This window comes from Pan troglodytes, chromosome 5, assembly GCF_028858775.2.
Source record: "Pan troglodytes isolate AG18354 chromosome 5, NHGRI_mPanTro3-v2.0_pri, whole genome shotgun sequence".
In the NCBI taxonomy this organism is placed as follows: Eukaryota; Metazoa; Chordata; class Mammalia; order Primates; family Hominidae; genus Pan; species Pan troglodytes.
This window is the reverse complement of record NC_072403.2, coordinates 80,585,101-80,608,585: the sequence shown is the minus strand read 5'-3', so window position 1 is coordinate 80,608,585 and position 23,485 is coordinate 80,585,101. Positions and strand designations below refer to the sequence as shown.

The 23,485-nt window shown below is 36.5% G+C and overlaps 2 protein-coding genes and 1 long non-coding RNA gene across 8 annotated transcripts in view; 1 reads left to right on the top strand and 2 right to left on the bottom strand.

Moving 5' to 3' along the window:
* The window catches only part of ADGRB3 (adhesion G protein-coupled receptor B3), a 753,008-nt gene extending 752,781 nt beyond the window's left edge, over positions 1 to 227 (bottom strand). The window contains exon 1 of the mRNA XM_016955757.3: positions 138 to 227. The gene's annotated coding sequence lies outside the window, so the exon portion shown is untranslated. The remainder of the gene's footprint in view (positions 1 to 137) is intronic.
* On the bottom strand, positions 171 to 248 carry LOC129144285 (uncharacterized). The gene has a single exon (XM_055078647.1). It carries the CDS (start codon positions 246 to 248, stop codon positions 171 to 173), a length of 78 nt encoding a protein of 25 aa, XP_054934622.1.
* Positions 249 to 999: 751 nt separating this feature from the next.
* Positions 1,000 to 23,432, top strand: LOC104006877 (uncharacterized). 6 transcript variants are annotated; one of them, XR_008548562.2, is made up of 4 exons: positions 1,001 to 1,320; positions 1,430 to 1,962; positions 3,090 to 5,616; positions 5,723 to 23,432. It is a non-coding gene; the product is annotated as an uncharacterized LOC104006877 (long non-coding RNA). The 6 variants fall into 6 exon arrangements; XR_008548563.2 differs by having other exon boundaries at positions 1,001 to 1,962; positions 5,723 to 5,902; positions 7,639 to 23,432; XR_008548561.2 differs by having other exon boundaries at positions 1,001 to 1,962; positions 5,723 to 5,918; positions 7,617 to 23,432.
* Positions 23,433 to 23,485: the final 53 nt, after the last annotated feature.

Here is a 23,485-nt window from a genome sequence, read left to right as displayed (position 1 = left end):
CGGATCTGCTCACAGCCTCCCCATCCGCCAGCAACAGCCTTTCCTTTCATTTTCCTCCCTTCTCAAACATTAAGCCCAAAGCTCCACGGTGGCGACCCCCGGCAGAGAAAAGGTGACCCCTGGACCCCCTTCCTTACCTTCCACTCCGAAAGCTCAGGGAGGCTCTTGCTCTAAGACACCAGCACAGGCACGCGTCCCAGCAACAGTGACGGAGAGACTCCCCTTCGGTCCCAATCACCGTTGCCCATTTTCCCCGGCTCAGCTTCCAAAATCAGGATTTATTTTTAAAAATGCATACATACGAAAAGCAAAAGGTGGGGGGTGGGAACCAAAGGGGGGTCGATGAGAGAGAGAAAAAAAAAGCCAGCAGGAGCCCAGAACCTTGCGCCGTATCCAACTGAATCCAACCTCCAAACCGAGGGGGGCTAAAGGGAGGGAGAAGCCCCCCCAAGGGAGACTCTAAGGAACCCCCCAAAATGTAAGTGGCTTAAGAGCAAAGATTTGTTTCATAAAAGCTACCCCCAACAAACCAAGAAGCAAAGAAAGCGCTGAGACGAGAAGTGACCGGCGGCGGCGGCGGCTGCTATGGCAGATTTGTTGGGGCGGTGGGTTTATTACAGGAGTATTCGTGGTCGGATCGGAAGGCTCAGGCTTATGCTTTTTCCTCTTTCCGCTTTCCTCCCTCCTCCTCCTCCCCCCTGCAGGTACTGATGGACGGACGGCGACTAAGGAGAGGGGGGAAAAAATCCTTGGCTGGTGATGTCGGAAAGCTGTTTGAATGCCCAGCGAGGAGGGAGGCGCGAGAGGGAGCGAGATAGTAAAGCTCTGTCTCGGGTGTGCGCGCCGGCGCGCGGTGCTCGCCGGCGCGCGGTGCTCGCTCTCCCTTCGGCGCGCGCGCGGGGGGTGCGCGTGTCCCGGGAGCGCGTCCGCGCGGCGGCCTCCCGCGTGCTCGTGTGCGCGCGCGTCCCGGGTGCCGCGCGCCCCTCTTATGCACAGCTGCGGTGCGCCCCGCCGCCCGCCAGAGGCTCGGCTCGCGCGGCGCGGCCGCTGCGACTTCCTGGAGTTCTGCCTGCCGGGGGCGCGGGCGGGTGTGTGAGAGAGAAGGCGAAGGGAGCCGCGGGGTGGGAGAGGAGGGAGTCCCGGCGGGAGGGCGGGGGAGAGACTGGCGGGAGGGGGGCTCCACGGAGCTCCAGCCAGGGCCGCGGTGCGCCTGCACGTCACGGCTACTCAAACCCAAGCACGTCCCGAAAGCGGTATTTTCTGCGTCTGGGAGGTTTTTGCATCCTCAGTTCCCACCGCTGGGGCTGGCGGCGACCAACTGTAAGAGAAACTCACTGGGAGGCGAGGCAGGGGGGTGCGGAGGATGGGAAGGCGACTCTGAAGGGTGGGAAGTGAATGCTGGACTTGATCGTCTTTCTCTTTCTTTCAGCGCAGACCTGTCGCAGCCAGAGAGCTGTCATTTCAGTACCGGGATTCAGAACTGATCCAGTCCGCAGCGGAGGGGGCACATCCCAGCTACCGAGCTGCTGAGTGTCTCTGGCTGGAACAATAGTATTTTTTTCTCTGCGAGGCTGCAATTAACATCTTATTTTTTCTGGCTCCATACAGGCTTTGTCAGGATCGCGGTGCGGCGACCGACGTTGGGCTCTTGCATTGCTTTCTGCTTGGCAATGGAATCATGGTTTCGGGGTCTAAACTTTTGTTTCGTTTTGTAGTCTTAATGTATCTGATTCTTTTTCAAGTTTCCCTAGTAACAGGTTTGGGGACGGGGTGGGAAGAAGCGAGAAAAGGGGTGAAGAGAAAAAAACAGATTATATAGAAAGGGAAAAGGGATGTTTCCCCACCTTTTAATCTAACTATCTATCTGTCTGTCTATCTATCATCATAGATAGTCATTTTGCCTCCTGGACAGTTGGCTGACGAAGTGTCTGATAAACCAGCTTCAGATACATGCTACAAAAGGTCATTCGCCTCCTGATTATGTTTCTACTTGTAAACGCAGTTGGTGGTTTGCAAAACAAGTGCTAAAATAGTGCAGTGATGTGGTGGGAGGAAACCATAATGGGTAATTCATATAAAGTGCTGGAATCTTCGTAAGGGTGAGTTTCTCGAGCGGCAGGTGAAGTTGAATAAAGCAATTTTCCATCATTTGTTCCCCTCACTCTTGCATTTTTTTCCTCCGCTTGTTTCTCTCCCCTGGGGCGATTATGGATAGCCAAGAACACCATTTTAAAAGAGATTGATAGTGAAAACAGGAAGTTTATGGTCTGTTATCCACTGGAGTTGTTTGAAATATTAAAATTGGTCCTTTACTTCTTAATGCATATTAATAGAGTGACCCTCTTCAAGGCTTTCCCGTCTTAAACGAGTGCCTGGGATAAACACTGTAAGGGAAACAGTTAATAATTCCCCAGCAGGCTTTAACTATTTTCCCAGTAACAAATCACCGGCAAGAGAGCAGCCTGGGTGGCATTTTGGTTTTGTGTCATTTTGGTTCTTTACAATATTTTTTATTCATTTAAGGAAATGTTAAAAGGAAATAATTAGGGTTTATGTCCAGAACAAATTTTGAAACACCGTTTAAGCAACACATTTTCTTTTAAAAACAAAGAACATTGAGCAACACAAAGGAGAAAAGCTTTATTTATTTCAACTTCCCTAGAGATCGTAATTATGATTTTTGCAAGGCAATTTGGTCAGTTCTGTTACTTTATCCAGAGGAAAAAGAAGCATGACAGATGTGGAATAAAAACGGAGGAAAAAATGCTTTGGATGGTTTATACATAAAAAGGAAAGAATGTAATGTGAGGTTCGGTTATACCTCTATTTTGCATCTAGTGATTTCTCATATTATCTTGTAACACTGTGATTTTGATGTTTCTTAGAAATTCTTAAAGTCATGACACAGTGGCATAAGAATAACAGCTGAAAGGGACAATTTAAAAGCCTAAATCCTAAATGGAAAGGATCACTTACTCCCAGGATCATTTATATTCAAGTAGAAGTCAGGGCAGGGTCAGAAAAGAAAGCCACCCTTAATAAAGCGCTTCACCCTTCACATTGTTTCTCATAACCTTCATAAATTGCAGGCTACTGAGCTGGCCTGATGATGATCCTGCTGAGATATATTTATAGCAGATGATTTGTGGATGATAACTACGCCAAGCAAGACACTGTCTCTAGTAACCCCAGGCTCGTCTGACTTCCTCAGGGGATTATAATAAAGAATCACAAAAAGAACCCTATATGGACAGTCTGGTCTCTGGACACTAACAACAGCACAATCCAAAGGCAAAGCAAGGAGGAACCACCTTGTTTCATGTCTGCAAGATGCTCCATATGAAAGCATTACTGACATGTTGACCCAACAGCAAAAAGAGAGCAGCAGTTTACACACCCTCAGCTCTCTGTCCTTTCCTTTCTATTGATGTTGGTCCACTTTTATGACTGAATACATATTAAAATCACCATTTCAAATTATAATTATCTGCTTTCATTGGTCTCTTTCACAAGTCTATGTCTGTATTTATGTTTACATATATAAACACATACACATATTTTATACATACATATGTATATGTATGCACACATTATTTGTAAGTACACATACACATATGTGTGTGTGTATATATATGTATATGATATGTATATGTGTATTTCAGTTGATACACATATATTTGCTTGGGAAGTTTCACTACATTGCTTTGTATTTCTCTTTTATAAAGTAATGCATTTAATTCCAAAACTACCAGATTAATTGTATAAATTGATTATTACATAAGTTTCCTTGATGATTTACAGAAGAACTATTGAGAGGTCAGTGTTAGCACATCAAAATATAGTCTGGTATGGCATTTTAAATTTACCCAGGTATCTAATATTAAAACCTTTCAAATTTATCTCTCCTGTTATTATTTTATTAAGATTACTTTGGAATGATGAGTTTATAAGTGTGATTTATTTCTATGTTTCATCTTTTTGTCTGTATGTGCTAAGTTTAGTCCCTCCACTTTGAGAATAATCCTATAATCCAGGATCATTGCTTAAAATTCAGTATCATTTGCAGAATTCTCATACTCAAATAAGAATGTTTCTAGAATATGTTTACTCAATTTTAGAAAGTGTTTTCTCTTTCCTTCTTTCTGTCATAGTTTTTCTGATATTACTGTATTACCACATTCTAAACTCTGTGACTTGTTATTTTCAGTAAGGCTTTAAGAAGCATGGATAGGTTTGTAGGTTATTTCTTGTTAAATATGCCTTAATTTTTTAGTATTTAGTATTAGTATTTAGTTTTTAGTATTTAGTATTTAGTATCTCCCATATATATGCACACATATATATACACACATATATATACACATATATATGTACACATATATGTACACATATATATGTACACATATATGTACATATATATACACACACATATATATACACATACACAAAGCTTTGGAATGTTAATTAAATGATCAAAATATTACAAGATTACATTGTTATGAGAACTTATCCTTAAAATTAGCATATTTACTATAAAGTGAAACAACTTCTCCTCTGTCTCCTCCTGTTTATTATCATTATTTTATTATTATTAAAAAAGGAAGTCTCTCAGAAACCAAGCTGTATATCCTCTAGTCTCTATGTAAAAAACAAATTGGTCATTTTCTACTTGGACATCCCAGAATAGAAAGTACATTGAAGTATTTAAAAATAAAGGGATAGACTTGGGGTTAAGGGAGATGTCATAGAACAGCTATCCTGGGTTAGTTCAAGTGTAGTCCTATTCCATGCTAGGCAAAGTCAAGGTTACAAAAATCCCAGTTGCATCAGGTTTCCATTTTTTTATCATTATTTCCCTATACAATGATACAAGTTAAAAAAAAGTCGGTAAATACTTTTGGCCATCAATTTTCAAGATTTCATTGGTGATATTAAGGAAATGCTGTAAGTAGGTAACACATAATGTCATATTTGTGTGCTGTAGAAGTATCTTGGAAAATATGGACTTTAAAACCTCAATATATGGGTTTGCAATCGAACATACATTCACCCCCAAATTTGACCTTTTTCAGCTAGTTATTTTCTCATATAAAGTTACTATACTTACACCATTATCTTTAATCCCTGAAATTTCAATTATACTAGAAATCAAGATTCTTCATTTTTACTCACGAAACTGACACTAAGTATATACCTCATTAAGGACAAGAAGCTATGAATTCTCTGGACTTCAGTTATCTCACAGAAAAGAGCTTGATTGAATAATGTCTAAGGCTCTTCCTGACATAGTCTAAATAACAGAAGGTGTCTCACAAGAAATGGAAGCAGTGAGAGAAAAATGCAATTAAATCCTAGACTAGAAAGAATCACAATTTTCCCACTCACAGGTTGGAAATGCCTCTCTATTCTATCACAATTTTGAAAACCTCCATAGTTTTACTAGCTTTGCCTTTCTCCCTTGCTATCATCTTCTGAGGTACAGACAGTCCTTTCCATTTTTATTCCTCTCCCACTCTGATAATTTTTTTCTTTGACAGAAGTCCCACTTTATCATTAATGATGACAATAACTAAAGCTGCCAGGAACAGCACATCTGCTGAGCTTTATCAACACCAGGTATTGAAGTCTATGGACTACCTATTATTTCTGAACATTTATTCATGTTCAGTCCTGTTTCTACCAATTCTGATCCACTTATCTCTACCATTTCTCTTCCTGGCAGATTCTCTCATTTTGCCTTCTGGATCTCCATGCTTTTTTATACCAACAAACAAGAGGAAGAATATTCTCTACCCACTTCCTTGACTGAAGCCTGCTCTTTTATGAAGACATGGCATCTCTTCCAACAGTGTCAAACAGATGCAATTTATGTGTCTGCTGCTTCCATACCCTGATTAAATGGGTCAGTGGCAGAATCAGTATCCTTAATCTCCCCTTTGGTTTCAAATATGTACTCCTTATTTCAGTTTCATGCTCACCTTTCTGTAGAGATCAAGGCATCTGCCTTTGCAGCTTTACCTCTTCCTCCAGGTTATAGTTTCCATTCATGGAATCTTTTAGCTGCTGGCTGGCAGTTTTCCTGTCTACCTGACTTCCATTCCTCTTCTCATGACTTCAGCTCCCATGCAGATGTCTTATCCTGACACACTAGCTTCTCCATTCTATTTCTGTGTGTGTGTGTCTGTGTGTTTCCCTACTAGTTCATCCACATTTCCCTATGGTCTTTTTTTTTATGTTTTATTTTTGCATATGTGTATTTCCTTTTATTTTTTTTAATTATTATACTTTAAGTTTTAGGGTACATGTGCACAATGTGCAGGTTAGTTACATGTGTTTACATGTGCCATGCTGGTGTTCTGCACCCACTAACTCGTCATCTAGCATTAGGTATATCTCCTAATGCTATCCCTCCCCCCTCCCCCCACCCCATAACAGGCCCCAGAGTGTGATGTTCCCCTTCCTGTGTCCATGTGTTCTCATTGTTCAATTCCCACCTATGAGTGAGAATATGCGGTGTTTGGTTTTTTGTTCTTGTGGTAGTTTACTGAGAATGATGATTTCCAATTTCATCCATGTCCATACAAAGGACATGAACTCATCCTTTTTTATGGCTGCATAGTATTCCATGGTGTATATGTGCCACATTTTCTTAATCCAGTCTATCATTGTTGGACATTTGGGTTGGTTCCAAGTCTTTGCTATTGTGAATAGTGCTGCAATAAACATACGTGTGCATGTGTCTTTATAGCAGCATGATTTATAGTCCTTTGGGTATATACCCAGTAATGGGATGGCTGGGTCAAATGGTATTTCTAGTTCTAGGTTCCCTATGGTCTTTAACTAAAAAGTCTAACCAGTGACTAAACTGCTTCCAGTATTTAAAATTTAATGTTTCAATTCTCCAATTACAACCTTCTGCTTTTATAAACTCACCTCCTAAGTAACCACATGGAATCAAGTCTTTCACAAAATTCAGGTCTTTTTTTTATTATTAGTGATTCCCACCAATTTCTGCTCTTATCTTCACTTTCCTCCTTATACCCTGTGGTAAGCAGCCTCTAACATGGACCCAAATGATCCCTACTTCCTGATATGTGTGTCCTTGTGTAATTGTCTCTCTCTTGAATGTGGGCTAGATTTAGAAATTTGCTTTTATCAAACAGAATATGGTAGTAGCAATGGGATGTTAAGATATAAAATGACTGTGTTTTCCATCTTGGGAGCTCCTTTACTCTTCCTTAGAGCATTTGTTTGCCAGTAAGCCAGGTGCCATGTTGTCATACAGCCCTAAATAGAGAAGTCCATGTGAGTTTGGCCTTCTGAGGCCTGTCAAAAGACACATGAGTGAGCTCAGAAGTGGAAGCTTCCTCATTCAAGTCTTGAGAGGACTGCAGCCCAGCCAACATCTTGGTTGCCACTTCATGACAGGCTTGAGCCAGAATCAAGCAGCTAAGCTGCTTCTGGATTCCTGACCTACAGACACTATAGATCAGGAATGTTTGTGGCTTCCAACTGCTAAATTTGGGGATAATTTGTTATGCAAATATAGGTAACTAATGTATATCCCATGGATTCCACGCCCATTGTTATAAAAATTTACTTACAACAATCTTCAGCTATTTAACATTTTTCTGGTAGATCACCACGTTTACTGTGATGAACAACTGCCCTTCCTGATCCAGGACCCATGCAGCAGAGCATTACTGAAGAAATTCACACCCTCAGGCAGTTAGCTGTCCCTGTAAAGTTATAGTCACCAGGTTCTCATGATCTCACCACACAGACTGTTACTTATAAGCTCCCTCTCTTATTACACCCTATGAATATTTTGTAACTTTTCTTTGATCATTAAAAATGCTTCTCCTCAACTCTTGAATGATAAGTGATAACCTTTCTTCATTCATTATTTATAAAACAGATGTGATTAGATGGAAAATACCTTATATTCATTAAACTGATTGTACCTTCACCCATTTTCTCCTGTCTTCCTATCTCCAGGGAGATACTGCTCTTATCTAAGAGCCATCCCCTCCACAAGTAACTTGCATATTACTTCTATTGGCTCTCACACCAATAATCTCTCCCTCTCTCCTGGACCACTTCCATCAGCATACATATTTTATAGCAATACTACTTGTCTAAAAACTTCTGATCAACAACCTGTTTCTCAGATACACTTCATAATGAATCTTTTTTTAAAAAGCAATCACATTCAGTTCACTTCCTGACTCCCTCTCATTTCTCAACTCAATCCATTCTGGCTTCCACCCCCACAATTCCACTGAAAAAAAATCTTGTCAAAAATCACTAAAGACCTTCATGATGCCAAGTTAAAGGGATAAATGTTTTCCTCATCTTACTCTAACTTTCAGCAGCATTTTAAATGCAATGCCCTCCTTTTGGAAACCATCTATTTTCGTTTCTGTTTTATCATACTCTCCCAGATGTACTTTTACATCACTGATCACTGTGAAGACACTGAGACACTTCTCAGTGTCTTTTGCTTGTTCTTCTTCCACATTAACTTGAAATGCTGACTGCTTTAGAGATAAGTGTTGGATGTACTTCCCTTATTTCTCTACCACCTCCCCTTCGGTAATCTAATCCACTCCCTAATATTGAATAATAGGGAGTGAATAATCCACTCCCTAATGAGTATGTATATGTACATACATGCATACACATATATGAATAGACACCCCATGTATATTCCTTTAACAAGGATATCTCCTCTGAGCTCTAGATTTTTAAATAATCAGCTGCTGTGATTTATATCTCTACTAAATATGCCTCACAGTCATCTCAGATTTGGGGTAATTGAAGAAAAATTCCTGATTACTCCAAAGAAATGTGCTCTTCCCTCAGTCTTTCTGTTTCAGGAAATGGCATCCCTATCCACCTAGTTATTCCATTGGCAAACATGGGAATGATACCTGCTGCTAATTTTCTATCACTCTACATCTAATCCCTTGACAAATAGTGCCTGTTCCACTTTGTAGAAGTTTCCTAGGGCTGCCATAATAAAATTCCATAATGTGGGTGGTTTAAGCAACAGAAATTTATTTTTTTTTCAGTTTTGGAGGCTAGATGTCTAAAATCAAGGTCCATATTGGATTGGTTCCTCTGGGGCCACTTTCTCTGGCTTGCACATGGCTGCCATCTTGCTGCCTCTTCAAATGGGGTTGGGGTGTGCAGAGATGGGCACAATTCAGCTCATGATATAACTGCAATACATAGATCTCAAACCTAACCAGTTGTTTCTTTTTTCACTGTTATCTTTTGCGTGTGTGTGTGAAGTACGTAGTTTTTGCTTAGTCTATTCTACCTGGCATTCAATATTCTTTGTTAATCTATCTCTAATAAGTTATACTTCAAAAACGTATCCCTTTAAAATCAAATGGAAAAACATTTTAATTCCAGGTACTTCTCACGTAGCACAAATAATAAAATCCAAACTTTTAATTGTGACCGACTGTGCCCTACCTCATCTGATTCTCGCTCCTCTCTCTAACTTCATCTTGTGTCACACTTCTGCTTACATATAATGCCCAAGCTACATTCACCTTTTTCTAAGTCACGAGGACGCTACATTTTTATCTCCTTACAATCTTCCAATGTCAGAATTATTCTACCTGGAATACACTTCCCTTTTTCTACTGCTAGGAGAAACTTTATAGGCCTGACCTGCCCGCTTCTCATGCCTCAGATTTCATCTGGAAAATTCCCTTTTTGGAGCTTTTAAATTTTTTTTTTAACCACCCTATCTATGGTGATCTCTCCTTGTGTTCTCTTTCAAGGTACTTATCTGTTTTGTTTTGTTTTTTTACTCAGGTATATACTTTAAGTTCTGGGATACATGTGCAAATGTGCAGGTTTGTTACATAGATATATACGTGTGCATGTTCTCACTCATAAGTGGGAGTTGAACAAGGAGAACACATGGACACAGGGATGGTAACATCACACACTGGGGCCTATCTGTTTTATACTAGTTACCAATTTTTATTTAATTGGTCTTCATCTTTTTGTTTTTTATGAGTGTGTTAGCTCCATCATTACAAACTCCTGCCTAAAGTAGTGCAAGACACATGGTGAGTGCTTCCTAGGTCTTTAGTGAATAAATGGGTTGAACAACATGGTAAATCTTATATATGGGTATTAGTTATGTCCATTGGAGAAATATCTATTCCAACAGCTCACGTATTCCTGCATAACAACTCAGCTAGAGTTCTCTCTTCCCTGTACCAAATTCCTGATTTCCTGAGAAATTTCTCAGGTGAGATGGTCTCCAGACTTTTCATCTTTATGACTGTTTTCAATTGATCTTAGCTTGTCACAGTTCTTTGATGCCACAATTAAACAAAATACTCCAGATTTCAGCTGCTCAGCATGGTTGTAATACCCTTATTTCTTCAATCCAGAGAAATAAACAGGGAGCATCTATGTAGCCAAACTGAATTTATAATGATGAATGTCTCATATGAGGAGAATAAGGCTTTCAAATCCCTGAAGTCAACTGATCATTTACATATTTAACACATAATTAATAAGCACTTACACCATATAAGATAGTTGTAAGGTGTTTGGGAAACTGAAATGACAACACAGAGTCCCTGCCCTTCTGATGAATGCCTTGTATTTGTAGTGAGAGCCAATGAACAGCAAGCCACCAGATAATTATTAATGGCAAGTGTGTCAAATGTCTCAGAGAAGAGACAAAGGAAGTTGTGAGAGGTGTGGAGTCTGTTTGTGGGAACAGAGGGGATGACCTAGTATGGAAGGGCAGAGAACATTTATTTACCTGAATACGTAACGGTTGACCAGCAATTCGAAGGATACTAACGAAATTTAGTCATGCTCATCAAAGGGAACAGAGCGTACAAAAAAATTGAGGCAGAAGGAAGTGGAACACATTCTAGGTAAAGAAAGTTAAGGTGAGGGAATAAAAAGGACAAAGAGGTCAGTGACAATTGATAACATTTCTGATAAATTGTTTGCTAAATATTAGGATAAAAATCAGTGAGTCTTGGCTGGGCACGGTGGCTCACGCCTGTAATCCTAGCACTTTGGGAGGCTGAGGCAGGTGAATCACCTGATGTCAGGAGTTCGAGACCAGCCTGGCCAACATGGTGAAACGCCGTCTCTACTAAAAATATAAAAAATCAGCTGGTCTTGGTGGTGGGCACCTGTAATCCCAGCTACTCGGGAGGCTGAGGCAGGAGAATCACTTGTACTCTGGAGGCGGAGGTTGCAGTGAGCTGAGATTGCGCCATTGCATGCCAGCATGGGCGACAAGAGCAAAACTACATCTCAGGGGAAAAAAAAAAATCAGTGAGTCTTTGTAATAATAATAATATGATTGAAAGGATTGTAAACAGAGACTAACTCAGATTTACACATTTTAACAACTAATTTTCATTTCAGTCAGAGGAGCGATTTGAGAGAGGTAAGAGTGAATGTGAAGATTCAAGTCAGGAAACTGTTACATAAGTGAAAATGGTGGCATCAGTATGGATGAAGAAGAGAAGTGTCCAAGAGACCTTTGGAGGCAAAATTAATAGAATGTGTCAATGGTTAGGTATAAGGAGAACGACTGGATCTGGATAAGAGTCTCTGTTAGTGAATCTGCTGTATGCACTGCTGGTTCATATTCAAGTGACAGTTAGTTAAAATACGTTGATCTAGATATTTATTTATATTTAGAATTAAGTGTTTATTACTTTATACAATTGAATTTGTGATCTTAAATGTGTGTGTGTGTGTGCTTGAGAGACAGTGTGCGAGAGAGAGAGAAGGGAGAGAGAGACACACACAGAGAGACACACACAAAACATGGCGACAGAAAATAACAATTTATTTGTCTCACAAATATGCAATCTGGGGAGTCCTTTTCTGTTGGAATAGCTTGTCTTTTGACGCTGTCTTTCAGGGTCATCTTGAATAAACTGGGTGTGAAGGGTCCATGTCCAAGATAGCTCCACCTGTGACTGGCATTTGGCACTAGCTATTGGCTGGGGGCTCAGTAGGAGCCGTAACACAGGGGATGTAGTACCTCTTTACACAGGCCATTCTATAGGGCTGCTTGCTCTTCCACACAGCATTGCAGCTGTCTTTCATAAGTCAGTGTTCGAAAATGTAGGAAAAGAAATCTGTCAGTGTCTTAAGACCTAGGTCTGTAAATTGGTACAGATTCATATCTGACATTATTCTTAGTCAAACAGTCACTAAGCTTGTTCAGCTTCAAGGTGCTGGTGGAGGGGGGCTGGGCTGGGAGGGAGAGAGCTGAAAAATCGCTAGTTCTTAATGTAGTCACCATTCTCAATGAAAGGAATATTAAAGAATGTGTGATATGTGGTGTACACTCTGTTCATTGACATCTTCTTGCTGGATTCTATCATTCAATATGTTAGGTATTATTCCATAATCAATGACATCTGCATATCTGAAGTGATTTCCAAGTCAGTGGCCACTGTTTCAACATAGTGTCAGTGACATACAACTAGAAACATTTCTCCATTATAATGCAAACTTCTAGAGGGCAGGAATATTATCTTATCCCATAATATCAGCCTTTGGACAGCACTTGATAAATATTGTTTTTCTAGCTCACTAATTGAGATCCTTTTAGTTGTTATAGAATGTTATTTAACCAAACAATCCATATTTATCTTTCCTTTCTTCAGGAACATGAGAGATTATTTCAAATACCTTGTAAGAAGAAGAAGCATATGTACTATGCTTACAACATTCTGCTCTGTGACATCCCTAGCAGTAGTTGTTAGATTAATAGTATTATTTCTTAGTATAGCCAGGCTGGTTTCTATTTATCCCCATTTTGTTTTCTATAAATTCACAAACCACCTATTCTGTAACATATTCCATAATTTTTACAGAGACCACTATTAAATTTAAAGTTTATTAAATTTAATACAGCACGATTTCTAGAATTCAGCCCCTTTTCCCATTTAAAATAAAGCCCGTATTTATCACCTACTACTATTTTTTCCTGTGTCCACCTATTTTCCAAGATTTTTCAAACGTAGTTGGAAATACTTTAATAAGAACACTTATACTTTCTTTAAGTATACTGTGATGTAATTTTTCTAGACCAGGACATTTGAAAAAATGATAACATACCTAAGGATTCTTTCATTTTCTTGATTTCTCGGGTATTATTTTACTTTTAAACATTGTTGGTCCATGCTTACAAAGTGAAAAATAATTCTTTTTTGATTGAAGATGGAATCAAAGCAGGAACTGAGTTATGTTTCCTCCTGTTTTCTTATATCATTAAACATTCTGTGCCATGAAGGCAGAACTTTTTTCACACTTCCTGTTATTTTTACACATTTGAAATTTTTTACTTGTTTTATCCTTCTTTATGTGGGCTTCTTTCTCTCGTTCTAATATCCTTTTTAAAAAAAACTTAGAATAAGGGTTTCTACTGATACAAATGACTGACTTGTATTATTTTCATCATAATTAACAAGATTTATATATATTATGCATTTTCAGCAATTTATTTTCTTTTAATATTTAAACAAAATTTCTTGAAGTTGTTGTTGTTGTTGTTGTTGTTGTTTTTCTGAGACAGTCTTACCCTGTGGGCCAGGATGGAGTGCAGTGGAGTGATCTCGGCTCACTGCAACCTCCGCCTCCCAGGTTCAAGCAATTCTCTGCCTCAGCCTCCTGGGTAGCTGGGATTACAGGTGCCCGCCAACACGCCTGGCTAATTTTTGTATTTTGTAGAGACGGGGCTTCACTATCTTGGCCAGGCTGGGCTTGAACTCCTGACCTCGTGATCCACCTGCCTTGGCCTTCCAAATTGCTGGGAATACAGGCATGAGCGACCGTGCCTGGCCTAAGATAAAATTTTTTATCAAAAATTTCAAGCCTTTTGGGGGGAAATTTGTTTACCAAAGTCCTTTTTATATATGCCTAATTTTTAATACTATGGAGAATTTGACAGTCTCAATTATGGAGAAGACAATTTTATGGTAGGTTTTTCTTTGATTTTACTATTGAAGATTAAATCTCAAGCAGATTTGTCATTTCTATATTAACACTGTCTTTCTATGATCTTAATTGCTTTTACTAAGGGGAAAATTGGTAAATAGCTCCTCAAAAAGTTCTTTATTTTAAAGCCATCTGACCTACTTAATTGGCTCTTTCAATGTTAACATCTGAAAAATTTCTTTATGTCCTAGAGCCCATTAAGTATTATCGCGAAGTTGATGCTGCCCGGATTGCAGGCATAACACTCAGGTGACATCTTAATCCTTAGGACATTAACTATAAAGCAATTACTCAGTGACTTAAAAAGAAAAACAAACTGGTAATTTGATATCAATTATCTGAATGCATCTTCACATCTTTGTTATAGGAAAGGCAAAGGGATTCAACATGCATTTTATTAATCCTTTTCCCTTTGTGCCTCTCTTGAATCAAACTGAATTAGAAATAATAAATCCTTCACTTTAATCTGTCATTAAGATAAGAAAATGCAGCTCCAGATCAGTTTATTCAGTTTCCCCATAGGCTACGAATGAAGTATCCTCATTGAACAAATGCTACCTTCTGAATAACTGGAGGCATAAAACAGGAAGAATTTCATGTTTCACACATGCAACTATTTTAATTTGAATCAGAATTTCATTTTGCATGCTGTCCTCATTTCAGGGCCCTTGGTAACAACGAAATATATACCAAGCCAATTTTTTCAAAACTAACTTATAAATTAGGAAAAATAATCTAAATTAAGCCCAAATATTGGCAATGATGAATCATTCCATTTATCCACTCTCCATCATTCTATAGCAACAATTTACTGCTGTGTTTCTTTAACTTGTTCCATCATCAGTGTAAACTGGTGTGTTTACTAAAATATGCACACCCTGACTTCCTTCCATGAGGATTCTGATTCTTTAGGCTTTTTAGGCTTATATTTTTAACTATAACCACATGTGATTCCTATGATCAGACAAGTTTGAGAAATGATATGCTTTCAGGTCCTTGGTTTATAGATAAGGAAACTGAGACACAAGTCACCAAGAGTGAACAGCCCAGGATTACCCAGAGAGGTAATGACCAAGTTGACATGAGAATCCAGGTTTTGATGGTCTGTTACTTTTTCACATTTTCAAAACCATTTATATTTGATATATTTTTTCTTTAAATTCCTAAGTGAGATAATTATTTTTTTCTCTGGAGTACTTTTTTTAATCATTATATTAGATTACTTGAACAAATTTATGCTGTATTATCTTTTCTTATTTGTTAAGATATAGGCATTATTTCCTGGGACTTGCATTAGAACTGCTTATAGTAGGCACCCTTCAATTGATATGAAGCCACTCTGATTACCTTGTCTTATCTTGGCCCAGATAGAGAGTTGATCAAACATCTTATAACCACTGAGAGTGTTGATGGGTACAATTGAATACTCAGGGAGGCAATCTAATTCCTTTGAAATTAATTAATTAAAATTATAAATGGACTTCATGGAAGTGAAAGAGCTATTCATAGAACTAATAAAATGTTATTAATGCATTCATTTAAGAAGAATATGTGTTATGCTTTTGTTCCAGCAGCACATATGCCATATGTGAAATCTCAAAGGAGATTATCATGGCCCACAGTGCAAAGACAACCAAAACACAGTAGTGAAGCAGTATCGCTTTTGAGACAGACCAAAGTTTGAATTCTGACCCAGCCTCCTATGACTTTGTAGACTTGGACAAATCATTTTACACCAAATTTTAGTATTTTTTTTAAAAAGAATTATTAGGATAATACTGCTTATTTTATATTATTAATATAAAGATTAAGAATAACATAGGAAATGCCAAATACAGTGGCAGAAGTCAAAGGAACTTTAAGAAGTGGTAACTATTAGTGCTGTTGACAAGCATATTGTATGACTCTGGGTTAAACACAGAGGAGGTAAAGACAAATACGAAAAGCTCCTGTTCTTAAGGCAAAGGAAAGTTTTGATCTGAAATATTGGAGATAGCACTGAGCGGAGTGAAAGAAAATGGTTCTATATTTCACGTAGTAACAATGGTCTACTTACATTTTATTTAGCCTAGAGACTACTTGCCTTATCAAATATATCAAGCACTCAGCAAAGTTAAAAAGAGCATATATATATATGCATTAAGCAGTTGTCTTGAGGTACTAACTTTTATGAGAACTTTTCAGAACTTACAGATAACCAGGAGTCTGACTGGTTATCTGTAAGTTCTGAACACGTTTAAATTCATTTCAAAGATATTATGTATATGATAGGGTTGATTTATGATTTTACAAGTAACATTTAAAACACAAATCTGTCCTTATTTCTGAATATAATGCCTAGTTATAAGTGACATATAAAACCAGCATTCAGATATATCCCGAATTATGTCAAAGAATTTTATTTAATCAAACTTGGGTAATGAAAAATTAGCCCATAATTCAGGAAAAATGTTAGAATTTTAAATTCAAAATTTGATTTCTTTCTGTGAAAATAGAAATAATAAACTCAAAATATCTATTAAATATCAAAGTACTCACAGAAATGAGAAAGTAGTACTGGAATCTGTAAACCTACTTTTCATTCTTGATTATTTAATAGCAATCACCTTAATTCTCAAGAGTGGCAAAATAATGGAGTCAAGACATGTGTTAACTATAACAATTTCATGTTTATTTCAATCTACATGATTAAAAGTTTGCTGAAAGAGGCATTGAATGTAAAGTTTTATTCTGAGGTGAACATTTCTAGCCAATGTCAGACTACTTTTAACCTTCTGAAAAACACTTACAGCATATGACTTTGGCAGTATAATTGAGTGTTTCTGTAGTAAGTCTCAAGTAATTGGAAAATTAAATTTCTGTCATGTGTTTACAGTAAAGAGCAGATTGTAATAATCATTAAAAACTTAGATCATAAAAATTAAAATTTAAGGTTAAACTCTATAGCTGTTATTAGGCACTGAAGTTTCAAAATGTGTTAAGTGGTGTTCTAGGATCATTACTATGTGTTACTAAATTGCAACATTCTTTCTAGGCAGTTATTATGTGTAAGAGTTAATTTGTTACAACTACCAGTATTTTCATTTCCTAAAATTTGTGGATTCTGTCAATTACTTTAATGCAAAAAGAAAACAGGACTGGAAACTTTGGGAGAGAAGATTATACATGTTGTGGGACAAATACATCTTATTCTTCTGAGTCTCTGTAAATAATCACTATGTAGCAAAGACATCAAATTCTCACATCTATACCCATGGAGTTCATAAAAAATTGTGAAATTCCATTAGAATTCAATAGAAATTTTAGAATCAGATCAGCTCTCCTGTTAGGTAAAGAAAATTGATGTTGATACCTGAACAGCATATAAGATCTAGAATAATATATCAAAAGAGGTTTCTTTCCAACTTGTATATTTTCCTCATGTCTGTTGGAATGTGAAATGGAACCAGATTCTAGGTTTAACAAACCTAAATTTTGATCAAATTCCTATATCATCCATTTGACAAATTTGACACTTTAATTTACTCTTTCTTTTTAACATAAGCATTCCATTTCTATCTAGATGATGATGATAGATAGATAGATAGATAGATAGATAGATAGATAGATAGATAGATAGATAGAGATGATATTAATAGGAGTCCTCTATGTCTCCTGATATCTTAATAAGAATGCTTAAAAAACCCAATTTCATACTTGTGGAAATTACAAACCCCTCAACACACAATTTGACATTGCACATTAGACATTCATGTTCCTAAAATTTTCTTTAATTATAGCCCTTTTTCTTTTCCATATTCTTTTCTCCAATTTCTTCCCATTTTCTCCAGGAAAAATGAGCAAAAATTTATTTTATCTTCTCTTGTAATCCTTGTACCTCTGTCATCAAATCACACTGCCAAGCAACCCACTAATGCATTTTTCCAAAGATATTTATTTCCTCCCTGAGAAACGTTATGGTGCCAGCTATAATTAATTTAAATATTGCATAAATAAATCAATATCAACATTGGTATTGATATTGCTGATTATATTTTGCGTATCATCTTGGCTAAGAGGGTTAATTCTGAAATTAGAATCCTGGGTTTAATTTGTAGTATTACCACTTACTCATTTAAGGTTTTTAACTTTTATTGAAACTTGATTTCTTCAACAGTAAGGTGGAGTGGGATAAATAGTCCTCACATTGGACAGTTGTTGTGGAATTAATCGTAAGGAGTATTAGTACTGATTACCATCCCAGCCAATCATAGTCAGTTTCCTTAAATATAAAATGGAAATAATAATACCACCTACTTCCTAAACTTATTATGATGTATAAGTGAAAAAAATGCAACTAAAATGCTAACACAATTCATGGTTCACATTAGTGAGTAATATATTTTATTGCTACTACAATTAGCAATAAACGGTGGTAACACCATTTTTCTATACACAGTATCTCTTTAATATATCTAGCAATTAATTCTAACAAATAATTATTTATATTATTTTAATAATATTTTTACAAATAATATGAAACCAGATAGTTTATTATTAACCATCCTAGAAACAAGCATTTCTACTGGGTCCACATGTTCAAACTCAAGCATTAGCATTTATTTAATAGATAAATTAAAAATATCTAGTAAGAAACACACACTCTCCATTTCATGGTTTTAGATGTCCAAACCATTATTTAGTAGTAAATTTCACATAAAAAGAAGATAATTTGTAATTCTTGTTACTCATGCATCTAAATGTTTATAATAGGAGGACAGTCTTCTGGGGATAGTCTTCATAGATTACTGTTTCTTATACAATTGGACCCCTAAACAATGTGCAGGTTAGGGGCACTGACACAAGAGCAGTGAAAAATCCATACATTACTTTTGATGCCCCAAATCTTAACTACTAATATAACCTACTGTTGACTAGAATCTTTACAGATTACATACACACTTGATTAACATATAGACTAGTATTTACATATATTTTATGCATTAATGACATACGTTTTTCTTACTGTTTTTGGTATTTCTAGACTGCATGGTTCATCTGAGTTTTTTTCAAATTGTCACAAATCTCCAAAAATTCTTTCGATATATTTATTGAAAAAACATCTGCATATAAACAGATCTGCACAGTTCAAACCCGTGTTGATCACAGGTCAACTGCATATTTATACTATGTGTATCTTGACAAGGCTAATACAAAGAGCAGTTAGACAAGGAAAACATTAATTATGGTATTAAACTGAATCAAAATAATTAACTTAGAAAACTATAGGTAGTTTTCTATGTATTATATAGAAAGATTAAGGCATATCTAGCATCTGTTAAAGAAACTGTAACCAGAAAGAGAGAATAACTTAAATGGTGCAAAAGCCATTTCAAAAATTAAATACTTTGGCTACGTTCATACTCATCTCCTTAGTTCAGCTCTTGAAGCAGTGATCTGGAAATTATTCCTAAAGGTCTTTGCTTATTAAAATGATTTGCTATTATAGCAATAACACAATCTTATTGTAGATAGCATCTGAAAGAATCAGTGCAATCCTCTACATCTTGCCTCCAAGTCTAGGGTTTTTCATCTTTTTTTAATACATCACTCTATTCTCCTGGCTAAGTTCATATCCTCTTGGTTTAAAGCCAATTTTTAATTGAATTCAGTTAGTTTAATTGCTCCTCAGAGATGTCCATAAAATGTGCTCTCCCAGATTTTCTAGCAGAAATGCCATTGTCTCTGCTCAGCATTCCCAAGCAGACAGCAAAACTGCCATCAAGCTCCATCTTGCTCAACAATGACTCTTTAATGTGGACATCTCGTGTGCTTTGTATTTCAATTATAATTTAGAATGAATTAAAATCTATTTAAACGGATAGCATCCTCTCTTAGTACTTGATGGAAATTCATTTCAGAACATTCTATCTCCTGAAGGTAGCACAGTAAAAAAGTGTGTCATCCTTTACATCATTAATTTTATGTCATCAGTTTTATTTTCCTTATAATTTAATCCTACATTTTTATTGATTTTCATTAACCAAATAAAATACAGTGATGTGTTTGTTTCATATACTCTTCATAACTGAAGCATCAAAGTTTTACTCAAAGATAAATTTAGAAGTCCAGATTTCTGTATTCTGATATTATAGAACAGATTTTAGAATCAGGGATCTCATGAAAGCAAGTCAAGTTATTTTCTATGGTACTGAAGCATAATATTGTTTCAACATAAAAATATCTCATGGAATGAAGTCTAAGGTTACAACATCATTTATACTAATGAACATCATGTTAGAGTTTCACAATTTATAGTTTATGAAGTAGTCGTTTCACATGTATTTGATCACATATCAACTCTGTGAAACACAAACAAACAAACAAACAAGAACAGCATTATTATTCCCAGTTTATAGATTAGGAATTAGCAAACTTGGGCCAAATCTGACCAGCAACATATTTGTGTAAATAACTGTAGCAGATTACAGCCATGCCCAGTCACTTATATGTTATTTATGGCTGTTTTGGAGCTACAAGCCAGAGTTAAGTAGTTGTGACAGAAGCTATAGGGTCCACAAAGCCTTACATGGAAAATTTTGGAGGCAGATTAGGCTGGAAACTAGCACACTGAATCCAACACTGTTGGAAATCTGAAGCCTAATTTCATCACCAAGCAAGTGTTCCACATATGCCTAAGTTACTCTGTCTTTTAGCCAAATGTCTGAGATGGACATGATAGAGATAGTACAAAGAGACTTTCTTTCCTTTTCCTTCTCTCCTGACAACTTATGTTTATTTGACCCCTCAGATAGTAAATTCCATTAGGTATATTTTCATTGTAATCTGAAGAAAACTCATTATTCCTGTTCCTGCTGACAAGTCCTTTAGACTGATTTGTAAAATATACCATAATAAAGTCTTTTATAAGATAATTTGAAATAGCATTTACTTTTGAGGAAGGTAAACCAGGTCATTCATCTTTTTCTGTTACTACAGTCCATTTGCTAGTTTTTGTCCACATTCTAATTCTTATAAACACTGACTCTACATTATTCTTAATTTAATATTTTCATAAATTTGTAATTTAACACTAGAAAAAATGTGTCCTATTTATAAATCCTCTTGAAAATATAAAATGCAAAATGCATTTTTATAGTTTAGAGATCATTGGAAGACATACGAAATTTTAAATGTTTTAAATTGTTTTATTTTACTAGATAATTAAAAATTCCAAATACAACGTTTTAATAGGAAATAATATACCTGTTTTCGGAAAAGAGACACTTTAGCATGGGATGTATAGGCTCCAAATAGATTGAAATCTAACTTAGAATTCCATTCCCTTTATTATACACTATACATTCCCCACTGATTTGATAATATTTGTTTAGCATCCATTATGTTCCAAGCATTATTTTAGGTCCTGTGACACAGCAATGAACAGAATAGAAAAGTTCTCAGATCTCTAGATGCATATGCCATGTGGTGCTAAGTGCTATGATTATGAATAAACCCACGTAGAGGAGTAGAGAGTGACGGAGAAGGTGGGGTCAGCTGTTTTTTACAAGTGGTCAAGAAAGGCCTCTGTGGTCTTTGAGAAGAGACCCAAAGTAGTGAGTGCAGGACAGTTTCTGTGTGACCTTGGCTGACCAGGCTCCCCACCCTTTTTCTTCCTTGAAGTTGGTAGAATAACTGTAGAATACGCTGTGAATGCAACATCCTGAGATAAGGGGAAGTGGCTGGAAGAGCCCAAGCTCTGTTCCTGTACCCCCAGAACAATTTAGCCCAATGCATAAGGTACTCTGGGGTGTAAAACCCAGCGAGGAATGTTTTCAGGGTCTCTCACCTGCAGCACAATGTGAGACACATGCAGAAAAGACTCCATCTGCCCTGGACAGCCTTCCTGAACAGCTGACCATTAGTCTTAGGCTTTTACTGTCCCCTACTACTTCTCTGTGAGTGAGAAGTTGCTTCACTTAACTTGTTTGTATGAGTGCTGTTCCACTGAACTCACACAAATGAATTAAAACCAGTCCATGGTATTGGTGAGGTGTTTACAGTCCTCCTCTGGAATTGATACTGGGGCACAGTGAACCTGCTTCACCATAAGGAATTCAATCAGTCTTGTATCTGAAGCCAGAGGTATTTGAAATGGTAGAGATAATAAGTGCCAAGGCATGAGCTAGATAGACATTTGCTTACTGTGTTTTTGGTACAAGAAAGTTTGAAGGAAAAGGGGAGTTGATGGAAGATACAGTCAGAGAGAACTATGTGGCCCAACACTGAGCTTCCAAACAAACAAAAAAACTGTCCTTGTCCTCCAGGGCACCACTGTGCTCTGTGCCCTAAAAGCTGCCGTCTAGACTCCTTGAGCTGTTGCAGGCTCTTCTCAGGCCACTGTGTTACATTTTACCACACAAATGAGAGGTTTCTGGGATTTATCAGATAACTCACTATCTTATTTCAATAAACACCATGATAATTAAACTCATTTTATTTTCTTATTCCAAGTCTCTGTTCATGGGTTGACACTTTTGAAACATTTTACTATCTTATTAATAAAGTCAGATGTTTAATGTCATTTTCTCTTAACTATACATTACATTTTAGGTTTGCCCATATCTTCCTTATATTTACTTGAACATTTTGTTTCTCTTCATAACTATTTCTTTAGTGGACTAATGTGTCCCATTTTTAACTTATTTCCACAAATAAATTATGATGATATATGGTGATACAGTTTTCATATATGTTTAAATCACTTCAACTTATAAATTAAAGTTTATTTTGGAGACTAAAATTTAGGCATCACTTTCTTCTACAGAATAGTAATGGGTGAATAATTTCTTCATGTTGCATATTTCTTGATTTATGAATGAGATTCTTAAGAGTTGTGAACAGAAATTACATATATATGTATATATATAATTTCACAAGGAATGTTTGTTTTTAAAAAATATGAACAGTTCATACTTTGAAGAGGAAAATATTCAGAACTAAACAAAATAAGATTTTTGTTTACAATTATTCATATTGTTGCCTATGCATAAATACATGAGAATATATGTACACAGTTGTATCATCCTGTATATATTTTGTAACATACTTTCTTAAATGGAAAAGAAAATTTAAATGCTTCATTAAAGTGATATATTTTGCATTTCAACTTAAAAGCAATTGAATAGAAAAGCTGATACTAGAGTATGAAACCATTTATGTAATCCTAAAATTCAAAATTATTTTATATATACAACACAGAAAACAAACATAACAGTTTCAAGATAGGGTCTACCACTAGAAAAGGAGGACAGAAAAAAGGAGAGTGGTGTGAATGTTCTTAAAGCTATCCGTTGAGTGTTATTTTTTGATATAATAATCTTTGAGACTAAATAATAAACAAATAATTGTCCTAAAACATTACTTTTAAAATCTTATTCCCCAATTTAGAAAATTTCAAACTGTAAAATTTAACATCTGTTAAATCTTA